The 25646-nt window shown below is 38.8% G+C and overlaps 2 protein-coding genes across 3 annotated transcripts; both read left to right on the forward strand.

Moving 5' to 3' along the window:
* Positions 1-163: 163 nt before the first annotated feature.
* snrnp27 (small nuclear ribonucleoprotein 27 (U4/U6.U5)) lies at positions 164-5753 on the forward strand. Its single transcript, XM_086169266.1, has 6 exons — positions 164-373; positions 1411-1543; positions 1774-1886; positions 1985-2064; positions 4909-4973; positions 5305-5753. The coding sequence occupies exons 1-6, from the start codon at positions 337-339 to the stop codon at positions 5357-5359; spliced, it is 483 nt and encodes a 160-aa protein (XP_086025392.1). The 5' UTR covers positions 164-336; the 3' UTR covers positions 5360-5753.
* Positions 5754-6510: 757 nt separating this feature from the next.
* On the forward strand, positions 6511-24709 carry mxd1 (MAX dimerization protein 1). 2 transcript variants are annotated; one of them, XM_086169104.1, is made up of 6 exons: positions 6511-7328; positions 7977-8076; positions 16325-16354; positions 19962-20076; positions 20277-20436; positions 22700-24709. In XM_086169104.1, the coding sequence occupies exons 1-6, from the start codon at positions 7262-7264 to the stop codon at positions 22894-22896; spliced, it is 669 nt and encodes a 222-aa protein (XP_086025230.1). In that variant the 5' UTR covers positions 6511-7261; the 3' UTR covers positions 22897-24709. The 2 variants fall into 2 exon arrangements, with proteins under 2 accessions (XP_086025230.1, XP_086025231.1); XM_086169105.1 differs by having other exon boundaries at positions 7126-7328; positions 22703-24709.
* Positions 24710-25646: the final 937 nt, after the last annotated feature.

Here is a 25646-nt window from a genome sequence, read left to right on the forward strand (position 1 = left end):
TTGTTGATTTTCAGTCATTACGATTAAACCATCTTTCTTCTGCTGTTTTATTTTTCCCTTCTTGAAATTCGAACTGGATATGTTGGCTTGATATCTCTTTGCCGTCCGATCAGGCCGTCATCCAGGCCGATAGGAGGTGCTGTGTATTTCAAACTTACCGGAAGTTCATTTATTACAGACAACATACGAGCAAGTGTCCGGCAGCCTTATATTTTGGATGAACCTCGTTGAAATAACGAACAACCGTTTAGTTCTCGACAACAGGCTTTAGTTTTTAAAGAATTTTCATTTTTTATCTTCTGTTAAGACACCCACTTGACTCCTTTGTGTAGCAAAATGGGCCGAAGCCGTAGTCGAACTCCTCCAAGACGAGGTAAGCGCAAGAGTGTTGCGATGTTAGCTAAATTGGTTCCTTAACCGCGTAACTTCAAATTATCTGTTTTATGTGAGTGCAGACTTAAAAGATTTCTACTTTCATATAAGTTACTTCGGAATGACCCCAATTATTTTAGTTTGAACGTTTTTACTGACATTTATACTGATCCGGCACATGACAATTCTTCATAATACTGTCGCTACTATTAGCTAACGTTACAGTGCGACGTTAACTTGCAACAGGACAACGTAACTGAAATCCCATGGTGATTGCCTTTGCACATTTTAATGGACTTTACAGTTTTTGTTGACTCGTCAGATATGCAAAACATATAAACGTATACTTTTGCGACCGAGCTCATTGTTTGCCAAACTGCCCCAAAGCTTCGTAACCTCTCGGACAGACACAAATTTAACACACTTCCCACGCATTACCATAAATTTGCTCAACAATATAGGTGTCTAAAATCTGGCCAACAATGCGTAATTCGTTAAAAAATGTATTGTTGTTGATCAACGATTATTTTTAAAACATTTGTGTATGTGAGTATCCTGGTAAATCTAGGTTAGTCTTAGTGTAGACATTGTATCACCAGACATTGGCGTCAGCGCGATGAAATTGATCAGTTCCTGTAAATTTGCGCTCACCATCAATACCTAAAGTTATAGTGTGATCTAGACCAGCTCTACATGTAGACATTTTACTGTTATGAGTTGTGACTTGACTAACGTTAATGTTAATGTTAATCATAATGCTTTGCTGTCCATTGATGCAGTAATTAACCAATCACAATTGCTTGAGTGTCATTTCATGCATCCATCTTCGCAATCTCATATTGACTTGATCAGATATCAAATATTGATGCAGAAGGAATTGACAATTCTTTATTCTGGAGTTTGTAGTTCAATCCAAGACCTGGTTATTTTATTGTTTGAATTTTTTTTTGATGGACCACATTTCAATTAAATCATTTTGCGCTATTGGATACTGAAATCAAATGAATCTGATAACTTGCTTTCCTATCATCCCTACAGAGAGAAGACGTTCTCGCTCAGCTTCACGGGAACGTGAACGACGCCGAAGGGAGAGGGAACGATCTCGGTCTCGAGATCGGGACAGAGACAGGAGGAGAAGTCGGTCCAGGTCTCCCCATAGGAGGCGGTCAAGGTGAGGCTTCTTCTCAACACTTAATCAGCAGGTAAAGATTAAACAGTTTGAATATTAAATACAATATACCAGCACCGCTGGTCCCACATTAAGAAATTCATATAATGGCAATTATTCGAAGAAATTAACTGATTAATGGATTAAAAAATGTGTCCATGAAAAATATTCCTAATGCGTCAGCTTTTTGTTGTATGTCCTATTGTGCATCCATTTTTGTCTGCCCTCTGCAGGTCTCCAAGACGTCATCGCTCCTCTTCCTTGTCTCCTCTGAGACAAAAAGACAGACGTGAAGACGAACGGAAAGACGCTAAAGAAAAGCCAACAAAGCCCATTCAGATCTCAGGTACAAGGAATATTGTCCCACTCAGTAGCCATACAATTCAAGGAGGACAATTGCTTTGACATTTCTGATTATAATATCAGAATTTTTTTTTTTCACAGCTGAGGACATGCAAGGCAAAACTGAAGAGGAAATTGAGATGATGAAACTAATGGGATTTGGATCTTTTGACACCACCAAAGTGAGTGGGATGTGCAGCCACAAGGAGGAGCAGTTTGTTTCCAAAAAGGATATAAGTACTCTGATGAATACAACAGGAATTTTACATTTTATAACAATCTGTTAAGTGATTTCTACAGCAATTGTTTAATTTGTCACAGCATACAAGAATGATCCAAAAAAACACCAAAAACATAAACATAAATTACAATTCTTGTATTCTGAAAGCTTGGCAACACTGAGGTGAAATGGTTTAATCTCCCTTGATAAGTCCAGTACTTGTTTAGGGTTCTTGAACAGCTATAGACCAAGCACTGTTGTAGACACTATTGGCAAGACCTTCAAACAGTCAGAGTAAAGGAACATGTGACAAATCGTACCTGGAACATTCAATGGAACAGCCATTCAGAGTAACAGAAGGTGGTACGTTGCAGTGAGGCTTGCAAAATATAAAGAACGCCCTAATCCCATCCTAGCTACATAGCCATGAAGCTATGCTTCACAAAGAAACATTGAAATTCACAGTCCAGTGTGAGGGCAGCAATCATTGTGTGTTCAGAAATACCCAACACCCCATTTAAATTTTCCACTCATCAGTCACTGTTTGCTGTTTCAAACCTTCCTTACCCAAGATAACCATGTTGTGACTGGCCCATACATCACCCAAACTAATTGAGAATTTATTTAATGAGCGTGGGGGGGGGGGATGCGTCAGAAGTGTGAAAGTATTTTGAGCTTTGCAGATTAATCTTTTCACCTTTCTTTCCTTTTTTTTATCCAATTATCACAAAATTCGATTGCCCTATTTCTCCTGCTCCTGGAACATGTGTCGCATCAAATACGATAAATTTGCTGAGGAGTTTGAAAAATCATTGGTGATCAGCGGACAACCAGTGGATGTAACTTGGGCCCCATCATCAGTTGTGTACCCTTGTGTTGTTGACTTGTTTTCAGCTTCTTACACTCACAATACACCCTATTCTGAGGCTAGCTCATTGGAAGTTAATTAGATTTGTGTGTGAATCCCAGTCCAGCTACAGTCATCTCTCTATAGCAACTGTGTGTCCAGACCATCCTCTACTGAGTCCTTGTTTTGTACATTTTGTTAGCTTTTAGGTAACAAGTGTGAAGTTACATCACAAAATGACATCATAACCTCACTGCTTCTTCTTGTGTGCCGATCACCTCCAATGTCTGAGGGGCCTATTATCAAATTACAGCTTCTTGGAAAACTTCACAAAATAGCTTATAACACCCCCTGCAATGGTGCATCTTCATGGTATTCAAGACACACCTACTCTAAAGATGTACTTTTCAAAGGGTTTCAAAGGCTATCCACTATTCGTGTGTGCACGTGCATGTGTGCCTGTGTGCATGCGAGATTGTTTAGCTCCACTTGATGGACTTAACTTGACTGATCAGATTATTTGGGCCAAAATGGATTCAAATTAGAGCTACTTCCAACTCTGTACCTGACAACCACGAAACAGCTGCTAAGTCACTCCTCATGTCATTAATATATATCTAATTTTGTCCTTTAAAAGTTATTTGTTTTGCAACCAACATGCTCAGACTGATTTCAGTTATGATGGGATAGGCCTACTTATCAGTTTGATTTTTTTTTTTTTTTTTTAATGACATAGTCATACTAAGTTTTGGGTGGCTGGTTTGAAACGATGCTTCTCTTCAACATGTAGGTATCAGGTTGGCTTAATAACTGACCTATTCTACAAATTTTAGTTTTGTCAGTTACAATCAAAACACAACATAGTTTGATGATCTGATCAAATGGTTTAATCCTTCCATCCAACTTGATATTGTGTAAGTGCTTATGTTAAAATGCTAATTACTGAGAAAAGTGTTACATGTAGTTTTGTTTTTGAGTCACAAACCTTTGACCCAGCACAGGTTGTGTTGCCTGAATATTGCTTTGCACAACTGCCTTCACAGGCAATGCACCTGCCTGCTGTGCTACTGGTTCTTTGTTTCAGCTTGACTATAGAATGATAGGTTACCTTGATTTTCATATTCAAATCATTATGCTATTTACTGCTATGTTCCTCTTTTTGGACAAAAGCTGGCTAACTTTGGTCCCTGCCTCAAGATACACAAAACAAAATTGTTCTTCTAGTCTTTCTGATGTCACATTTCTCTTATTCCAATCATGTGCCTTGCTTAAAAGCAAGATATCTTTTTAATGTTTGACAGGCAACCCCTTTTTTAATTAAACCCCTTACGTGAGGTAATTGTGTTTGGAGAAATAATCCAAGCCAGTTCATAGCATGACAACTACATTGTTTTATGATACGTGTATGATTAACGATGGGAACTCAGCCCCAGTCTAAAAATACTGGCATTATCCATGTCTGTGATTTAGTAGTTTATATTTTGTAAGAATGACTGCTGTTAAGATAAGGCCTGCTGACAATGAGTACCCCATCTTTATCAATTTGTCATAATTTCACACAATTTTATAACATGGTCAGTATATGAGTTGTAACATGTGCATAAGAAATTTGGATTGTTGGAACATTTTTTTCAAAGAATACGTAACATAGATTGGGTATCAATTCATTAGGCTACCATTTTAAAGAAAACTAAAGAGTATAAATCACATAAGAAGGTGTGGATATACATCTTATTTCATGCTGTCCCTGGATGATAGTAAGTCATTTTGAAATGCTTGAAGTATAGTAAGTGTTTTGTCGTTATTTATTTGCAGATTTGCAAAGGTTAAGATACCTCAGGCTTTTCCTTAAACATGGGGAGGACATGTCTTCTATTATTTTCTTTCAACATCAAGTCAGTGAGTTTAACTACTACATGGAAAAGAAATGAAAGACCAATATTTTTCTCCCACAAACAGGGGAAGAAAACAGATGGCTCTGTCAATGCGTATGCTGTAAATGTGACAATGAAGAGAAAATACAGGTATGCCAAGCTACAACACAACAACAGTATTACAATGATCCATGTAGCAACTGATATTGAATATCTCAACAACATATTTTATACCTTAGTCAATGAGGGTGAAAGATGTTAGTTGTGCCTCAGTCGATGTTGTTTGTATTCTTGTGTTCGAACGTAAACTTTTCACTTCCTCCACACTAAGAGGGATGACAAACGTTATTTTAGCCAATCCCATCTGCAGGTGTTAGTAAGCTAGAATTCTGGCCATCCCATTGGTGCATAATGACGTAATGTTCAAGTGTTGCGAGGGTAACAGTGATGTAATGTTTTTCTTTTTTATATATTTTTTTAGGCAGTACATGAACAGAAAAGGTGGATTCAACAGACCTCTGGACTTCATTGCTTGAAAGAATCTCCAACTTGTAAAAGTTACCTTTGTTTCCATCCACAACTACTAATAGGCTTGTGTTACTTAATGTTATTTCTTACCTTGTTTGCATAATAATACATTTTTGTATATACATTTTTTCACAATTGGAGGCATAAGTGTAAATAAATGCAACTGCAGTCCATCAGAGCTAAATATTGATTGGAGACCTGATCCTCCACAATATTTGTGTTTCTGTTATCTTAGATTATTTTTTGGTTTGTTTGTTTTTAAATAAAACCTTTCAAAAGTGTTTGCAATCCTAAGTATGTAACCCTGTTTTTTCTGTCTTGATCTCATAGTATCTGCATCTGTGCTGAAACCTCTTGATGTATAAAAATAATATGCATGTTGACTGACTAAACTGGGGATCATGATTAACATTTGTAAAGAGTGTTTGCACAAAATACTAACTTACCTGTTTCAGGTATTGCCGTTTTATAGTGTTTTTTTTCTAGGTCGATGTCATTAGTTTCATGACAGGTTTTATTTTTTATTTTTTCCCAAGTCGTTCATAATTCTAAAACAATTATTTCCAATGGATTCACGATTTCCTTCGTTGTCTTATCGAGCGACGGGATTATTGCAATTTACAAAAGGCTCAATTTTAAAGCGGTCTGCCTAATAGATGGCAATACGCCTGCGCACGTATATGCTTCATTATAGGAGGAGTGACGGGCGAATGGTAAGACAGCATGTGACTGTAACCAATCCTTGATTATAAAATAAGAAACAATATCACAGGAGCCAATCACTGCCATCCACCGCGAAGCAGCATGGCAAAGGGGCGTGTTCTCATGTCAGAAGCGGGCGTTGTTAATTTTGTTCGGGGTCTCAGCAACCAATGGCGCCCAGGTATTTCAGAACGAATCCAATCGTAATGGATGAATGCATATCAAGGAACCCATCCATTAAGGCTCTCGGCGATATACTGATTTCAATGCGCGTTCGAACCAAAATGGCTGAACAGGTATGTCAGTTGTTTTCTACGTGCCCCTCCTGATGATTGACGTCTTGAATGGCCATTAAGAGTATGAGGTATTCATGTCCAGTAGCCAATCATATCTCAGCACACAGAAGCTTTGTGGGAGTGTACAGTAGTGAGCTGTCGTCCAGATCAACAAGCCAGTATTTTGGAAGCAGTTTGAGAACATTCAGTGTTGGCTGGTCGATGTCAGTCGCTTTCTGCGATTTCAACTTAGACGTTTCACGCTTGGCCAGCGACAAAGTAGACTGCTCCGAACCGAAAAGGTTGGATGACATCGACGGGCGAACTTTTATTACATCCATTTCGCTTTTTTAAAATCTATTCATTTGACTCCACGCAAGTCTGATAACTGAGTCAGGCGGTCAACATTCGTTTTTTATTGGCTTAGTCTTTACAATTCACAACCGACTTGAGGCAACTTTCGTCTTTAAATTTGGACATTTTCCTTTTGCCAAACAAGCCATTTTGTTTATTTTTGTGACAAGCGACCTTTCATCTTCTTTGTTTGACAGATTATATTTTTTATGCTGAGGAACTGACTACAACAAGATTATACTTTGCTTATGAGAGCAAACAGTCTTAGCAATTCAGTGTTTGGTTGAACTAGCCACCTGTACCATTTCTTATCGTTACCTGAACGATTTTAGCAAACAAGGAAGAAAACATTTCGCTCAGTCGCGCAAATTGGAAGAGTACTGAAATACTTCTACTTTTTAATAGCCCATTTGTTACATCATAGAAGTGACAAACGTCAACGTTACCCTCCCTATTTTCAAACAACCCCCGTCAAGCAGCGAGCCACCTGAGTGTCACCAGGCTAGCCAGTGGCAGGACCCGAAGCAGCCACGGAATCCCTCATCGGATTGTTTTATTATCAGTGTTAGTGTTATAAAAATGGCGGCTATCGGAATGGTGCAGATGTTGATCGAAGCAGCCGAGTACCTTGATCGCAGGGAACGAGGTAAAGTATAATTATGTTGTTGTTCCCCCCACCCCCCTACAGTTATTTTTTTACCTGATGATCTGCAGTGTTAGAATCCCCTATAAAACTAATGCACACTCCTGTCATTTTCCTGCAGTATTGAATCATATTGCTGTCCTTTCTGTATTTTATTCATAAAGTAATTGGGACATACACGTTATGCCCCCAACCCCAATTTACAAGCGTGCATCGTCTGCTCTAAGTAGATGATGATCAATTTATATTTATATTAAATTATCTACCACTTTCTTCTGTTTATGTCCATAAAATTTCTGCTAATTAAGGGAATATGCATATTTGCTAGATGCAGTCAGATGTGCAGGGAGACATTGTTTTCATGGAGGCCCCTCCTTTCCTGCTGTTGTGGTTTGCTTGTGGGGTTTACTCCAGTTCAAGATGACATCATTGTCCAGGCTGATGGGCAGAAAATACTGTATTAAGACGCTGACTGAAAGCCACTCGTAAAATGCTTGCTAGTCTTGGCTACTGAATGCCAAAAGAATAGAGATCAACTGTGGCTTATTTTTTACTCCTCTTATTCTTGGTTTACCTCATTGTCCCTGTGGCTGTGTTTTGCATTGCCAGATATCTGGACATGTGACCACTCTGTTGTTTATTTGCTTGCAGAAGCTGAACATGGTTATGCCTCCATGCCACCCTTCATCAGCAGTCGAGAGAGGGAAAGCTTGAAAAGAAAAAGCAAAAGCAAGAAAAACACAAGTAGCAGGTAAAGGCTACTTAGCCCATTAAGGCCAGAAAGCAATTATTTTGATTATGTTTCAGTTTTGCAGCATATACAGCATATCATGCTCCCATTTCACTTGAAAATCCCCTTAATTGTGGTCAGAATATCTTTATCATGTTAGTTGCCTTTGTTTTGAATTAAAAATAATAATTAAATATTCGTAATAACTAATTACATCTTTTGTAAATATTAAGTATTGGTTGTCAGAAAAACAGGTCAATATGAAAAAAATAATTCCATTAACAGCAAGCATTAGTGTTGTCTAAAAACTGGACGCATCCATACACCACACGGATTAATATCAGAATCATGTTTAGTTGTTGTCACGTGTCGCTGTTCCAACTGAGGCTCCCCTTGCCATTTGTCTGGAAGGAAATGTAGCTCTTTGGATTAAGTGTTCATCTGTGATGTACAACTATACTTACACTGAACACAGCCTTTTATCAAATCCCAATCATGGTGTAAAAATATGATCACCTCTATGAGGCACACAGAGGAAACAAGTCCTATTTCCTCATGTGCTCTGTGGCTAATCTGATCTCACCTCTACACAAATGCCTTAGCATACCCTAGAACGTATGCATGCGTGCCTGCACTTGCATGTGCGTTTGTCAAATGTTATGGTTTGACTTCCAAGTGTTTGATGAAGCCAGTCCCCCATGCAGACTGACAGCAGCAAACAGCACTCTGGCTGAATGTGGATGTCCACTTGGTCAGGCAAACAGGGTCTGTCAAGGTGACTGCAGAAGACATTTAATAGAGGAAGGTGTCATGAAAGCTCTAGTCACCTGAACTCAAGTCTGCACACACATACTCAGGCGCACACACTCACACAGTGTAAAATCACAATCTGCGAGCGGAAGTCTATGAATCAGTCCTTTTGGGACAGTTTTGTGTTACACCTACATTTTAAAGTTCAGTATGTCATTGGTTAGATTTCAAGATCATGATCCTGTGCAGTATTTAACGCACATACAGTGAGACAGAACACCATCGGCACATTTGAATATGAGTGCCATACTAATGAGCCTGGTCTTTGGCATTGCGGTCAGTTTGCAGGAGTGGAATCAGCCTCCAGAACAGGTACAAGTGACTCGTGTTACCTTCAATAGATGGTGTCAGAAGTATAATCTCAGGTCAAGTGAGGGACTCCACAAATGGATGTAGTAATAGTGTGTGATGTATCCTGATATGGTATCACATAAGTCCATGTTTTGAATATGAACTCCTGTCCATAATGTAGGGTGTAGCTTCTTTACTTCTAACAGCTATCTACTGCATTCTCCTATTGATAAAAAATTTGTAATCTTTTTTTGTGAAAGTATAGTGGTGATTCTCCACCTATTCATAGATGTGTGTAGGAAAGCAAAAGTAAATATACTAACCATAGTGTTGGAAACTTACCATATATTGGCCAATGGATTCTACTGTCTTTCATAGATCTATTGTTATCATTTGTTTTCTTGGTTAAGATGGAAAAACTCTCTGATCAGTATGTGAATGTAAATGAGCTGATGTTTTTATTGTGTGTTCCTTCGAAGTTGGCAGTCAATTGAAAACCAATATTACACAGATATTTAATTATATTTTAATACAGGTAATGTGGTTTTGACTTCTAATGTACCCATTTGATTTAGATACTGATGATAGCTAACCTTGATGCGGTGCTTTGTTATTAACGTGTGTTTATGACTGACCAAAATCCAGTGTCTTCCAAACCTCAAATGTTCAAATCACATCATGGCATGTTAATGTTCTTTGAGGTTTAAATCGATTGGACTTTCAAATGCTTCTCAAATATCTGCCAATTCATTAATAACAGAATTTCCTCAATCCTAAATTTTATTATAGGTTTAGTAATATCCTGTATTGGCTAGTTTCAGTATAACATAATTTAATCAATATGCCAATCTTTTTATGACCCCTTATATGTTTTAATAGAAAACAATTAATTGTCTACTATGCAACTATTGAATCTCTAGAAAGTAAAGCCAAAACCTAAGTAAGAGAAAATAAGTGTTCCACCAGTGTTGGGACATTAGCATAGTGGATAGGCTTGTCACAGATAAAAATCACAGTGGATGGGGGAAGTACCAGATTTGCATATTGCTTTCACTGGGTGTTAACTGCTACCCTTTAATTTGAATAACGAAGTGCTTGTCATTGCATATGGGGCATCAATTACGTTCATATGTATGTGAGGTGAAGTATAAATAGTTTTTTGGCCTCTTTACCTCTGATAACCCCTGTTGATCCAACTTTAATGCATGTTCTAAAATTACAAAACAACTACTCTCAGATATTTGAAAACACTTCACCTCATGAGCCCTCCTGGTACGATCTACACCTCTGATCGATAGAAGCATTGTACATGCACACACATGCGTACACGCGCGTGCGCGCACACACACACACACACACACACACACACAATGAGCATGTATTATGTGATTTTATATTTGAATATTGTGTTTCTGTTTGAGCTGGTCAAATGAGAATTTCTGTCCCCATTTGTGGCAGAACATGTGAGAACAGCAAAACTTGTCTGATTTGAATAGAATGAACAGGTACGAACTGGCACATGCAAGCTTGTTCTCTGGTCATTAAGGACCACTGAAAGTCATTGTGACTGTTCCTTCAATATGTATATGAATCACTTTTATTCAAGCCTAAGAGAGTTGTCTTGCAGTATATGTGGATGGAGATGAAACTCTTGATAGGCATCGAGATATAAACACGTCAATGTCCAGCAGGGCTGCAAGCTGTCAATCTTGCAGTTCTCACACAGGCCTTGGCTACTGCACTGCCTGCACTGTGCCTGCATCACCAATGTTATTCTCAGTGACTGAAAAAGAAAGGCAGGTCAAACTGAATGAGCTAATAGTTTAATAACATTAAGTCATAAGATAATTTCGACCCAGGATAATTACTGTTAGTGGCAGGCAACAAGGCTGTGATGTCTTTTAGTTCCTTTCTGACATCGCAGTTGAGGGGAATACTTGGGTAGGCCATGAGGTTGTGATATTTAGTTTTTTGCTGTCATGATTTCACAGGTAAGAATGTGAATAGAGACTCAGTGAAAATAAAGCAGAAATTAGACAGCATGTAGTTCTGCTATAACCAGATTGGCAGCTGTGTGACATACAGTATGACACAGTATGATCATCCTGGGAAATGTATTATGTGCAGAATTCTGTAACGCAGGATCATACCAAGGTGCAGAACTAATGAAAAGTTCCAAATAAAATGTAATGATAAGATGATTACATTATCAATGATTTGAAGGTTTTCCTATATTTTTTATTTTCCTGTTTCCTTATGTGGGACAGAAGCCTTTTCATGAGCATAAAGATCACACCCTGTATTTTCAATATTTCATTAAACTCCAATTATGCCAATGGCATTGAGGACCTGTTTTGGCAGCCATTTTCATAGTAGCTTTTCACAAATTCATGTTATAATTGTTCCACAAGTTGTCCACTATGGAAGCGTGTATTCATGGTTAATTTTAAACTGTCCCTACAACAGAGATTCTCTTTTATTATTGATAAAGCTTACTTGTTGCACAAAACTCTGAATTATGTTATGTTTAAAAATGTACACCACACAAGTTAAAATAACATTACCTATATTCTCTAAACATAGATCAAGGGTTTTGCAAGATATAGTTATATGTCAAACATCATCTCTTTCAAATATTGTATTTTTTGTGTCAAATTGCTGAGATGTAATTAAAAATCGGTGTCACATGGATTGGTTCATTCGTTATAAATTCATATATTAGAAATTTTAGAGATATTCCTCATTTTAAATCTCTAGTATAGACTCCAATACATCAATGTCAAACTATACCTTTCATTTAAATACAGCCCATGTAGCTTGTCTCATGACATTCACCAAGCAAATTCAATTTTGATGTCAGCATTTTCAGTAGTTTCCTACTTTAACTTAGATTGTGATCTTTTTTATTTGTGGTGATCGTGCATACTTTTAAAGAATACGTGGTTCTGTCAAACACCTACCAGTATGTGTGAGGCAAATATTTGTTTGCATGGCTTGTCATTGTTTTGGTGACAGATTCTTGTTGGCTGAGAAGAAGAGTTCAACCGCAACTACATTCTTTCCATGCACTAAATGACCTTAGATGTGAACAACTGCTTTCTGGGCCTCAAGCTTTTTGACATTCAGGATGAAGTGTAGTTTATTCTATTTAAATCAGCTACTTGTTTTTAGCTCATCAGCCTTTATATACTGGTTTCCATGACCAGCTAGTTGAAGTGCAAGGTTATGTTTATGAACCTGCAACACTTAATCAGTTATCTCATTATTTTTTAAGTGCAGTGGTGTCAGACCTATTGCTATAAAGCTTTCTGCACAACCTCGACCATTGGATTAGATTTCATCATGTAAAGGCAGAACAGCAGTGTGACTGAATTTGTCTGCAAGTGTCCCAAAGCTCAGGTATAAGTGGATTTTTGTTACCATTAAGACTTTGATAATTCACCACAGAGCATATCTCTGAAGTCATTTTGCCTAGTATGTAAAAGCCCCTCCAGTGCTTGTTGTTGCTCCATGATGTGGATGTGTGAGTAGTGGGGGAAGGGAGTGTGTATAGTGCATTTGTGTCAGTAGTAGTGACTCTCCCATCCCCCCATCATCTCACTCTCCCTTTCCCCTCTTTGTGTTTCCTCTCTTCACTAACCTCCTCCACCTCAATGTGTCCTTCCCACTGTATTCCACCACTGCAGAGTTGACTGGTGATAAATTACTTTGGTCCCGTGTTTTCAGAAAATGTACTTAAAAATCTAAAAGTTGTGGTCTCCATTTTGCTACCTTGTTTATAATGTGTTGCCTTCAAGTTAAACAATATCCCCCTACTTTACCTATCCAATGAAGCAGAGATGTCTTAAAATTAAGTCATGTTTTTTTTTCTTTGGTTTGCTAAAGATCTGGTTTCTTGTTACTCTCACATGATCTCGTAGTCTTACTGTTCCTGGTCGTAGAGCACCAGCTCCTCCATGACAGAGAGTTTCCTCCCCCATCTTACACATATACATACCCTGTGCAACTGCAGTGCCCTATGGAAATGATACATTCCTGTTGAGCAGGCAAATGGAGTCCTCCCACATTCACTGCTCTGAAAATTGAAATTATGGGTCAGTAGCAGATTTGTGTATTGGATTTTCATTTTGATTTAACGGTATGAAGTGTTGCTCCATCCTGGCATTTTCTGCAACTAAGGCATGACCATTAATTTGCACTTACAAATAATAAAGTGACATGTTGTAAGATTATCATTAGAAAACTGACGGTTAACTTTAGGGGGAGTCATGGAGGTTTATATGATCACTTTTTTGTCATTCTGATGAAAGATTGAACTACGATATTAATTATTTTATCAACTGCAAAGAAAAACAATTATGTGAAGAAGAGACCACTTAAGATAGAGAAATGGAAAAACTGGTCTGAAAATACCCAGAAATCTCAAAAAAGAAAATTTCATGTATTGTGATATTCCTATTTTTCCATATTGTGAAATGTTGTGGATTGTGATTGAAAAATCATACAAGTCAGTATCACATCTCTTGAAATTAGCAAACTTCCAAAAGTCATGCTCAATTTCTATAATTTGGAAATTACTTGTTTTTCTTTCTTTTTTTTGTCAATGTATTTACCCCAAACCATTTCATCACATCACAAGACTGACTTCCTCAATCCCCTGTCTGTCTGTTTTATAGCTAATGACTGATCAATTCCTCAAAATTCGACTGGCAAGTTTGGCTGGCAATTGGGTGTGTTAAGCCAGATGACTCCACTGGTCACAAACAGAAAAGAAGAGGGCTGGCTGTAAATCGTTGTCAGCTTCTTCTTTCCATCAGAAAGGCTTAATACCCCAGTTTGGGTAAACTAAATATATTGAGTCAGTCCCTGAAATATGAAGGTTGTCTATTGAGTTGTTTTCATATGTCTAAGAATGGTTGCAGACTTTGGCTCTTGAAGTCATGTCATAGTTGTGAATGTGGCTAGTTGAAGAACTGTGTATTTTCTTTCTGTCTGACAAGTGAGGTTGTTGGTCTGGTAAAATGATTATAGTAGTCACAGAGATTATTTCTGTCTGAAAAATGGAATAAATGTGGAAAAATATGGAAAAATTGAATAAATAATGTCATACTATTTTAATGTCATTTTAACCCAGTATCATAATTTGATATCAGTGGTACTTTGTGCATTGTCAGAGGAGAAAAGGGTTTGAACTTATGTAGGAGGTGGTATCGTCAGAAGGCCTAAAACCCTGGCCAAATTTTTGGGATCATTCTGCTGACACGGTTATGTCACCAGTGGCTGTCTGTCCTGCACTGGAATGTAGTGCTGGCTTGAGGATGCCAGGTGATACAGAGAGCACCCAAAGATGATACCCCCACTGCTACTCACACACATACAGGCACTACACTCATGGCAGGGGCTGTGTGTCACACAAGAGCTACCTAGTTCCACACCAAAGCCCCTTGGATATTAGGAGAAGGGAACTTGAAACATAGTGGGACGACCTCTTATTTTCTTTCTGATAAACACAGGGAATAAATTAAGGGAGTTTGTGTGTGTGTGTGTGTGTGTGTGTGTGTGTGTGTGTGTGTGTGTGTGTGTGTGTGTGTGTGTGTGTGTGCGCGTGTGTGTGCGCGTGTGTGTGCGCGTGTGCGTGCGTGTGTGCGTGTGTTAGTTTTATAGTTGCCTAAGGCATGATTTCAGTGTCAGGCCAAGCAGAGATGAAAGAGCAGAGGCTATTCTGGGAAGTTGAGTTGAGGGATGAGGAGGTCAGGCCAAGGTACTGCAGAGTTTAGGAATGCAGAGATCTTCTTCCCAACTAACACCCCCCATAACCACCTATTAACCCTCTTTTGACATAAGCCCCTCTTTAAAAGAAAAAAGACAAAAAAGGTGTTTGGTTGAAATACTGAAGAAAAAAAGTCAATCCAAAATACTTCGTTTGTTGTTCTTGCATAGGTCAGGTAAATTGTATGGGATGATAAGTACTGATGGAACTCAGAATAGAAGTAATATTAAAAATGGTATCAAAACAGTTTAGCTGTTGGAACTGACAGGCTTGGATTGCAATTATCAGGGTCTAAGATAGTGCTTTTGTTGACATAGACTTTCTGATGTCTGGCTGTCTTGGAGCTCGACATATAGAAGCCCATCACTTGAAGCTTAAACACCGAATAACTAACTTTCAGCAACAATCCTCTTTTAGCTTGACAGAATTTTAAATATGCCAAGTCCCCTGTTTCACAACCAAAACACAGCACTCACTGAAATTTTTTATTCATCGTCATGGAAAATGTCATTCGGACATTTTAACAAATGAAACGTGTCAGGGATCAATAAAATACAAACATGCTTTCATAAATGGTCAGCAAGCGTCTCTGTAATTCCCTAGCTTAGTTTTAATCTTTAGCTTTACTCTGACTGTATTTTCAAAGCGTCTTTTGTGAGACTTCTGCTCCCAGAGTTTGACTTTGCCCTTGTAATACTTGGCCCAGGTGAAGGCTGCATACAAAAAATCTGCTTTCTTCCAAGATTTCTTGATCAATTGTTTTAAAAAATACATCAAACTGGAAGGGTTATTGATGTTGTGTGTGTCTATACATTTTTTAGTTGTAGTTTTGTTCATCAATTTTTATGTAAATTCATCAAGAGCTCTTCCATTGAATGAAATATGAATTAAAAGTTTGATGAAAACACAACACATATAAACAGCTGGTAATGAGTACAGTGCCATTTTTTCCTAATGAATGTGGGTAGAACTGGCTGAGATTCTTATAGTTTTTCAATTTTCTTAAAATGCTGTATAAAGGCTCTACAGGGGGGCTGCAGTCCTGCCTGCTGTTTCTGGTTACTGTTACTATGTTTACCTCAGGCCTCATCATATCTATGTGTGAATGTGTTCCTTAAAAAGCCCAAGTTTCCTCTCTAGAACAACCTGCAGGCATCAGAAATAACCATTTTTTTTGTCCAGTTTCATGGAATCTCATGTTGTCAGCTGTTGTAACTGCTTATAAACTCCCACACAGCCTTTTCTCGCTCCATCCTTCTCACTCCCCCGCAGTTACACCTTGGGCTGCAGTGATTGCACATAAAGGGTGTGTGTGTGTGTGTGTGTGTGTGGGTGGGTCATTCACTTGCACTGTTATTACGTGTTATGGCTCATGCGTTGTTGTTTCTATCTCCACAGGTCTACACACAATGAAATGGAAAAGAACAGGTACGTAATCAAGTGTTGGTGAGCTGACGTGTCATCATGAAGTCCCATCAAAGTGAAGCGTAATCATACTTACAATGTCTTTTTTATGACACACTCTTGTGTGACACATTTTGTATGTGTATGTGCACAGACATGATCATAATGTCATCAAAGGGCCAGAGATTTGCAATCATAAATTACCAATATCATTACAGTGCTCCTTAAAATGGAAATGTCAGTTTTTTAATTCAAGTCTTGTACACATGTCTGAATATTCTGGTAATGGTAGTCCTTGTTTTTGTTTAGTTCGTTTGTTTGTTTTGTTTTTTGTTTTTTTTCTCCATTTTTTCCCCTTGCGTGATTTTCAGACCCTAAGGATATCTATCAAGTCTGAAGTCAATGCTAACTTGTCCTTCTGAATCATTTAAAATACACCAAGCCCATTTCAAGTTTTTAACAATTTCTTTTACTATTTCATGGGGCGTTACATTGATATAGATATATCAACTTATATTCCTGCTAATAGTCTAGTATTCATTAGTGGAGTTCCATGATTGAACAATGTCTTTATTGTGTGCAATGCAATCAATTGAATGCAAGTCTAACATGGAGTCACTCTCTCATCAGTGCAAGGTTTCCTCAACACTACTGTTAAAGTAATAAAAGTACCTAAAATATTCAATTTCTCATTATTTTGTCATATAGCAAATAGAAAGACTAAATTAATGTCAGACCGTGATATCCAAAGGATATTTGTTTTTTGTGTGTGTGTGTGTGTGTGTGTGTGTGTGTGTGAATACTGCATAAATATGACAGATGCCAGCCCCAAAAGCCTTGTTGTCCAATGGCTTGCTGTCCCTGACATCTTGTAGCCTGAAAAAATATGGGAAAATATGGAAAAGAAAAAAAAGAGAAAATATGTCAGTATGTCTGAAAAAAAAATTGTGTCCAAGGAAACCAAAATTTAACAACATATCCTTGCCATCTGAGTAAGAGATGTCTTGGATTGTATCAGTGTTTGTTTACAGAGTGTATTTCTAATAGTACAGTTTTTTCTACAAACAAAATATATATTTTTTTCATTTCAACCATTTTTATTCTGAAGCTTGAGTATATTTAATTAAATGCGCTCTATGGAATGCCCAAATCCATGTGCATATCAAGTCCGGACTCCGTATTTCAATAGAAAGGAACATAATGTGTCATATCAGCTAGACTGAGGCTGAAAATGTCTTGGAAAAGTCCTAGAAAATTATCTGTGAAAAAGGGTGGGAGACCTGCCAGTGCTGCTTCCTCCCTTCCCCTGCTAGTTGATCCAAAGTAGCAGCTCAGCGGACAGCCTGAATAATATATGGCACCCTGGGCTGTGCTTGGGACACCTCATGCTGAATTTAATAAAAGTGCGGCGGTTGGAGTCATGGTAGTCACACGTTGGATAGAACATTCATCACCAGTCAGTTTCTTAATGCATTGGTAGGATAGCTGAAAACCAACATGAACTGACTTATTGCAGATAATGCCAAAGGAGCACAGCCCAAATCCTCATGAAACATTTCCGTATCCTAGCAAATTGTCAAGCAAGCATGCATATACGTGCGTGCATGTTTATGTCCATGTAACACGACAGCCATGGCTACACCTCTCTTTAATGTGCTCCTGTCTGCTGGTCAAGATTGGATTCTGTGAGATGTCAAAGGGCAGGAGTGAAGACAGCAGGGTGATCAGTTTACTGCTGCTGGTCAAGTGGAGTGTGCCACACTGACCTAGTTGTAGTTTTTCGGTGAGACATCTGAAAAAGAAACCATTTTTGGTTGAATTTAGCAACTATAACTGTGCTACTCAGCAAGTTAAGGCTGAAAATTATTTATTTTAGTCATGTATGTTTCAGCAGATATCCTTTGAAATTACCGCCTGGAAAGAAGGTTCCAGTCTTAAGCTGAATCATCACACAGACCTATAGCTCACCTATTGACACACCGCACTGAGGCCACTAACCTGAAGAACCTGCTGGCGTGTGTTGAAGCCATGCCCATATTGTTGTCTTTTCATCAGACACCAGGTGACCTGTACTGTTCCTTGCTGTTGTTTAACCAACACCAGCTAGTCTTGCTGAACCCTTGTTATATCAGAACAAGACAGCTGAGAGTGTTTCCATGTTATGTAATGGCAATCTGGATGCCCTTTGGACTTAGTCAGCTGAGGAACAGGCACTTTGTTTCAACGGGCTGATTTGTATGTGCAATCATAGGCCTCTCTTAAGTGTATTTTTTTTCTTATTTTTTTTAAAGGCCAAGGGTTAGGAATATTTTGGTCGTCATTGTCGAATCCCTTACGTCCCCTCCAGTTTGAATAAAGGGCTCCGGCAGTGACGATCATGCCAGAATCAGCAGCAGTAGACAATAAACGTCAAGCTCGTCCAGCCCTCTGCTGTAGAAAAACCATTTCCATACTCAGGAAGAGTGTGACGTACATACGCACACCCACTCACTCAGCTCACACAAACACACAGACACGTACACACTCCACTGAGGCTGGAGATGGAGGTGTGTGTTGCGTAACAGCGGGGTCAAGTGGTCGCAAACACCCACCAAACCTCAGTAACTGCCAAGGCTGGCAGCTCTGAGCAGCTGAGAGCCATGCAGGAGGAAATGAGAGCTGTGAATGTGAAGGGAATGAAGACATTATCAGACAGACAGCATTACTATGAGTTCAGAGTTGAACATACCATACCACACTATAATAGAAAATATTTTAAGATGCACTGAATTGAGGTTCTCTAAAAAAAATACATGATTAGAAATTTAAGATTTGATCTACAAAGATCTCAATGGTTTTGACTAGCCAGCAATCATTCCAGGGTGAGATTTCACTTGCATTAATTGCCTTTTTATTTATACAGGTGAGGGTTTAAAATAAGTAAAATAAAATGTAAAAATTTGGCCTCTTGAATAAAGGATATTGCTTACTGTGCAAGTCTCGTTTTCAAAAAAAACCCTGAAAATCAAAACAAATTCTGAATATTCACACAAGTGTCTCAAAGCAGGACTTAAAATGAGTCCATATTACACCTTGTTAAAATTCTATGAAGTCATACAGCATCATTTGATATGATATGTATTTAACTCAGTAAGACCCAAGTCTAATGGAATTAATAAAAAAAACAATATTTCAACATTCAGGAAAATGGCATTTCACTACCCTTGTCAAATATTTAAACAATCAAACAGTTTAGAACTTAAGCCACATGGGTGTTGGATGTCCCCTCACGATGTGTCTCAGTGAATCATGACATAGCTCATGCATCATTTGTGGGGAAAACCGCACACAAATATAGCTCTAGCCTTGTTTAGTTCCTTGACTGTTTGGCAGTGGCTTTCAGTGTTCTCATTTCTACTCATGTCTACATTATCTTACGGTCTTCTTTTGAACATAGCCGGACAAGTTCACTTGTAATGGCAACTGATGCAATTCACTGATGCAGGCGGTATGATGCAAGGGAGTACAATGATGAAAAGTTAAGTTTGTGGAACTGGTTTTTAAAGAAATGCTTTTTAAGCTGTTCAGTTTAAGTGCCTTTGCTGAACAACATTCCTATCTGACCGTTTCTGTTTCTTGTCTACTCTTTCAGGCGGGCGCATCTACGACTGTGTTTAGAGCGCTTGAAATCCCTCGTTCCTTTGGGACCAGATGCTAACAGGCACACTACCCTCAGCCTTCTGATGAAGGCCAAAGATCACATCAAGGTACACATGTGCTTTGCCTGTGGAACTTGTCAGTGTGAAGTAGGTAATTTGTTGGCAGCCATGTTGGCTCAAGTGCCCTGGTATTTGTGGTATTTGAGTTGCAGTATAGAGGTTTGGCTGTTCTGATAAAGCGGAGATATGTCTGGAGCTTTTGAACATTATTTACTATAACAGTGTCCTTTTTTTTGTTTTTTTTTCAGAGGTTGGAGGAGAGCGACAGAAGGGCTCAGCACACCTTAGAGCAGCTACAACGGGAGCAGAGACACCTGAGGAGGCGCCTCGAGCAGTTAGGGGTGGAGAGAACCCGAATGGACAGCACCGGCTCCACTGTGTCCTCAGAAAAATCGGACTCTGATCAAGGTCTGCTGTCCATCCTTTCGATTTATTTAACACTTTGCAGACCAAGAACCAAAACCATAAGCATTTCTGTTATAACCTGAATAATTTGAGTGACACAATTTTTATATGATTTATATGAAATTATGAAAGTGATAGAACAGTGTTATGAGAACAGATACAAACCAAACCAAACCAAAACCACATTATATCTGGCAAAGTGTTGTCAGTCTTTTACCCTAATGCATGACACTAAAATCCAAAAGCTTTAACTTTATGTGATAGAACACAACCCATATTTGACAATATTGATTTTCAATGTTGAATATTTAACTTCATTTGCAACCAGGGTACCAAATATGTCAGTATTACCACATAGAGTGACATCCTCCATATCTAAACAAATCAAAAATAAAGCTGAGCTGTTGCCTTACCCAGGGGGATTTATGGAAGGGCTATTGTACACTAGTTTGACCTAGTTCCTCTTTCTAACCTGTTTGCTTATTTCTATCAGGTAATGCCTAATGCTTAAAGCTTTGCACTATAGCCTTCAGCTTAATATGAACTTCACCAGATGGTTATACATTGTGGTAACATCGAGTATATGCATGCATAAAGGAAGATCTTTGCACCTAATGGTTTAAAATTTCCTCTAAACATTTCCACGCCAATTATTCCCTTGATCTGAGCTTGTGTGATATTTTACTGTTTTTCAAGCTCTCAACGCCCAAACAACCACTGTGTTAATCTGCCATGAGGAAGCACGACACAGTGGCATTTAGTCCATCAACTAGAGTGCCAGCTTGTAACTGCAGCTTGACAAAAACTTCAAAATTACAACTGTCCACAACATCTGTATCAGCCAAAGCTTCAAGTTGATGAAGAACTGTCCTCGCATCAGTAGGAATTGATAACTCTCCTCAAGGTGGTGGCCTTGACTCATTTGAAGTTGTAGTTATTTCCCTTTTCTATTTTAAAATATTCTTATATTAGTAGTTATCCGTTGACCTAAGATGAAAATTTAAGTTGTTGTTTTTCATACTCACAGAGGCCTTTGTCAGCACAAGACCACTTGATTAAATAACTTCAAACTAAATTGCATTGAAAGTGTTTGCCATATTGCAAAAGCTCCAAGCAAAGAGGTTGTAATGATGCAACAAAATGTAATTTCTGCACACAAAAAAGCAATTAATGTTTTGTCACAGCATCAGTTGATAAACGCCAAATGTAAATTTGTGTAACATAACTAGTTGTGTGTGCAGAGCAATCATTTGACTATTCACTTTATATATGAGTTCCCTTGTTTACATCACTTTTATTGGAGGATATTCCTGTTTTTACCTGCAGCAGAAACAAACTGACTATAGAACACAAGCACTACTGTGAAAAAAAGGGTTGGTCACATGTATTGATTGCTTATTTTCTGATTAATTTATAATGACAATGATCATTGTCAGAGAAGCAGTAACAGAAATAATGGAGGTGTGCTCAAGTCTGTTTGTAGACATTTTCTAGAATAAGTCTCTGTCCATCTACACTCTCTAATCAGTCTATGAGTACATCAAGCAGTCGCACGTTCCAGCGTGCAGCCAGTTTGTTGCCAACTTGGCTTGAGGCTTGGTGTTTTCGATCATTAGCCAAAATCCCTCAAAGCGCACCACAGATAAAATGTGGGCGTGAGTCTCGAGTCAGATATCACTCGATGATCTGAAACCACTATTTCATTGTATTTATGTCATTTATAGAATGAAGTCAACAGTTGAATTCAGGTGAACGTTGTCATGATACCATTTGCACTATATAACTTATTGCGTTAAGATATTATTACCGTTGTCTAGGGAGGGCTATATGCTTAAATACATTTTGAATTTTTTCGATAATCATGTTGCCAATATTATAATATTGGCAACATAATTATATTAAAGAGTATCTTCCATTGAAGTGCTGTAGAAGCAAGGAGGTTCATGTGTAGACATCACCCGTCCTGACATGAGACATAAGACACATATTAACAGTGAAGTATATTTAAAGCATAGATTTATCATGACCTTTCAAACATTTCTGATTTTAATGATGTCAGAAATCATGCTTAGTTTTTGCTGTTGGACAGGACTACTAAAAATGTGTTCGTAACTTGATTGTAAACAAAGTTTGTCATGACAATATCACAAATGAGCAAAACCATTATCTGATCATATATTTACACAGCCCTCTTGCAGTTTATGTAAACACATCCTCCAATTACTCTCATTCTAATGACTGTATCATTTCCTCCATGGACCAACAGAAGATCTGGACGTGGATGTGGAGGGAACGGACTACCTGCTGGGAGACCTGGAGTGGAGCACCAGCAGTGTGAGCGACTCAGGGGATGAACGGGGAAGTCTGCGTAGCAGCTGCAGCGATGAGGGTTACTCCAGTGCCAGCCTGCTGCGCCTGCAGGACCCTCAGGAGAAGGCCAAGCAGCTGGGCTGCAGCCTATAAACAGCACTGGTTACTGACCCAACTCCCACCTTCTGTAGTCCCGTCCCAAGGTTGTGTTGTGTCCATCTGGACCGACCCCCTCTGTCCTTAACCTCCTCCTAAACGGGAACCCCACAGTTGAAGGCCGTCTGTCCAGCTGGGCCTCTGTGGAGTTCCTGCCCCAATAGTGACTTCCATTCTGTCTGCAACATCTCCAAGACAACCATCTGTATCCAGCCCATCTTTACTGTTTGGTCCTTGGGGTGTCCCCCTCTCAGCTCTGCACCAATCAAACGAGCAGGGGTTTAGAGACAGTCCAACACCACTCGTCCCTCCGTCCATTACAAACACAACTTTCAGCCAGAGAATGTTACTACACAATGTCCCACTGCCTCGTTTTCTACACCTCAGGAGTCATGGGAAGCACTTATGAGATTTCACCTACACTAAGAAACATGAACTCACACACACACACACACACACACACATGCACACAAACACACAAACACACACATACACATTTCTATTGCTCATCGCTGTCCAGTGAGACATTGAGTTCTCATAAGTGGATGACAGTGCAGCAGGGCTTGTTTCGCTGTGCCCTGCTATATAGTCAGCCATCTGTGCAGAGGATTTTGCACTTAAAGTTTCTTTTGTAAACAAAACTGTGTCATCTTTTCCAAGCACTCTTTAGAACATAATGCCCCCAACCCCACCCTTGTATTGCTCCTGGAGCAATGTTACCAGTCATCCAGCGAGCTTCTGAAAAAAAAATATTCATTGTCCCACCATTACTGTGCAGCACATCTGAGTGTGTGGACATTGAACTAGACTTTTGTGTGACAAAATGTTGGGGAGCAGACAGCAATATGATCCATAGTACCAGGCATTGGCGGGCAGATTCTTTACCACCTTGTAATTTTATGTGTTCACCTGCCATTCAAAGAAAAAGTAACATGAAAAAAATGACCAAAAAAAAGCGCAAAAACAAAACAAACAAAAAAAAAAATAGTGCAGCATGAGATTGTGAAGGGGCCCGGGAACACGGGAGGGTGGGGTTTGATGTTTTCTGCCACTGTGGTCTTTTTACAGCATTCTTTTATCACTTGTGTGTCTGTCATGTCTGAGCCTGGGGTCACTCGCAGGTTTGGGAACACAGAACACCAGCCACCAGGCCGAATGCTGGTATATTTGGGCAGGTGCTGGTACGTAAACATATACTACTTCACTGCCCTGTTCACCAGGTTATTCCCTGGAAGGGATGAGTCTATCTACTGAGAACAGTTGAGACACTGGAGCACATTCCACTAAGTAGGGAGGACAGGCAGGTGAGACTGAGAGCATTATTTTTCTTTTTTGAGTGGATGTCCCTGCCATTTATTTATGAATGGAGAGCTCAGAACGAGACGCACGGAGTCGCCCTGAAAAAGAACATCTGGCTTTTAGTTTCTCTGTGCAGAGAATTGTTTCGTGGCCACATGGCAACAACACCAAAATGTTAAAACCGTGGAGTTTCTCTCGTTTGCCTTGCCTTCATAGCTATTTATTGTTTCTGAAGAAATTTTCACATTTTAATGTAAATAGTTAACAGAAAGATCTCTATGTCTATCAGAAAAGTATTTATTAGATATACTAATTATATAGATGAATATGAATATATATTTAATTAGTCATAGCCTTTGATCTTCTTGTGAGGTTTATTAAGAGTTTCTCATGTGTAGTTTGTTTGCACACCCTAGTCAATCCATAGTATATCTAGAAATGTCTCTTGTGCCTCGAGGCTTTGTGTCTGCTCAGAATTTGGCACGGTGCTCCCAAAAAGAAAAAAGAAAAACATTTACTTTTCCTTGTGGTTGATCATTTTTAGCTGTTTTTGATGCCATCCGCCCTCTGTAACAGGGCAAAGTAAGACAAAAAAAAATTCGTTTTTTTTTTCAAGTGTGAAATAAAAAGAATAAATGTGAGAGAAGTAGGGGGGCCAGGATGAGGGCAGCAGTTTCCCCACAAATGTATTGACCTGCCACCTCAAACAATATCTCCAATGAGTTCATGATTTCGGACGTGGAGTAACTAGCAGGGAGAAGTTCGCAGCTAATTTTGAATGTAGATGCCCTCAATCCTGCAGCCTAGCAACATGGCACCAAAGGAACCTCCTCCTCTTGCTTCCACCATTTGTGAATCTCAGTTTAAGCATGACGATGGTAAACCAAAAAATATCAAAAAAGGAAAAAAAAATTAGAAATGTAGATTATATTCATTTTATTTAATTGAATGCTGCTTTTTTTGGTCAAATTAAATTGAGAGGAACTGTGTAGCCACGCTATTAAGGGGACTTGCAGGGGAAATGTAGGGAGGAGCAGGTGTGTGTGTGGGCAGGTGTGTTCACTGAAATGCTGTTCGTTAAAGTGCGTGCGTGTGTGTGTGTGTGTGCGCGCGTGTGTGTGTGTGTGCGCGCGTGTGTGTGCGCTTGTGTATGTTTCTGCGGACAGCTAGATAAAACCCGATGCAGTAAAATACAGCCGCCTTTCCTAACATTTTGAGCACTTATTAATGGAAAGGGCATGAGGAACAGCCTCTAAAACACACAATAGTCCAATTTATAAAACTAACATCAATGATGCAAAGTGACTTGGTACATTCAAGTAGTATTTCAAAATTCATAAATTTGAGTGATAGCTTTTAATATGTTATATATCCACTATGTCTTCAATGTAAGGTTTAAGTGAACAATATATTTCAATATAGCTTAAGTACCAGTAGTAAATTTGGTT

This window comes from Fistularia commersonii, chromosome 22 (assembly GCF_037954325.1).
Source record: "Fistularia commersonii isolate RoL2024-O1a breed Wild chromosome 22, RoL_Fcom_v1.0, whole genome shotgun sequence".
Lineage (NCBI taxonomy): Eukaryota > Metazoa > Chordata > Actinopteri > Syngnathiformes > Fistulariidae > Fistularia > Fistularia commersonii.

What these genes read in the sequence shown, in the direction of transcription:
- snrnp27 (XM_086169266.1), top strand. Translation starts at nt 337, where the DNA reads ATGGGCCGAAGCCGTAGTCGAACTCCTCCAAGACGAG. An exon ending in AAAGCCCATTCAGATCTCAG is followed by an intron (nt 1,887 to 1,984) that starts GTACAAGGAATA and finishes TTTTTTTCACAG; the next exon opens with CTGAGGACATGCAAGGCAAA. An exon ending in ACAATGAAGAGAAAATACAG is followed by an intron (nt 4,974 to 5,304) that starts GTATGCCAAGCT and finishes ATATTTTTTTAG; the next exon opens with GCAGTACATGAACAGAAAAG.
- mxd1 (XM_086169104.1), top strand. Translation starts at nt 7,262, where the DNA reads ATGGCGGCTATCGGAATGGTGCAGATGTTGATCGAAGCAGCCGAGTAC. An exon ending in AATGAAATGGAAAAGAACAG is followed by an intron (nt 16,355 to 19,961) that starts GTACGTAATCAA and finishes CTACTCTTTCAG; the next exon opens with GCGGGCGCATCTACGACTGT. An exon ending in AAAATCGGACTCTGATCAAG is followed by an intron (nt 20,437 to 22,699) that starts GTCTGCTGTCCA and finishes ATGGACCAACAG; the next exon opens with AAGATCTGGACGTGGATGTG.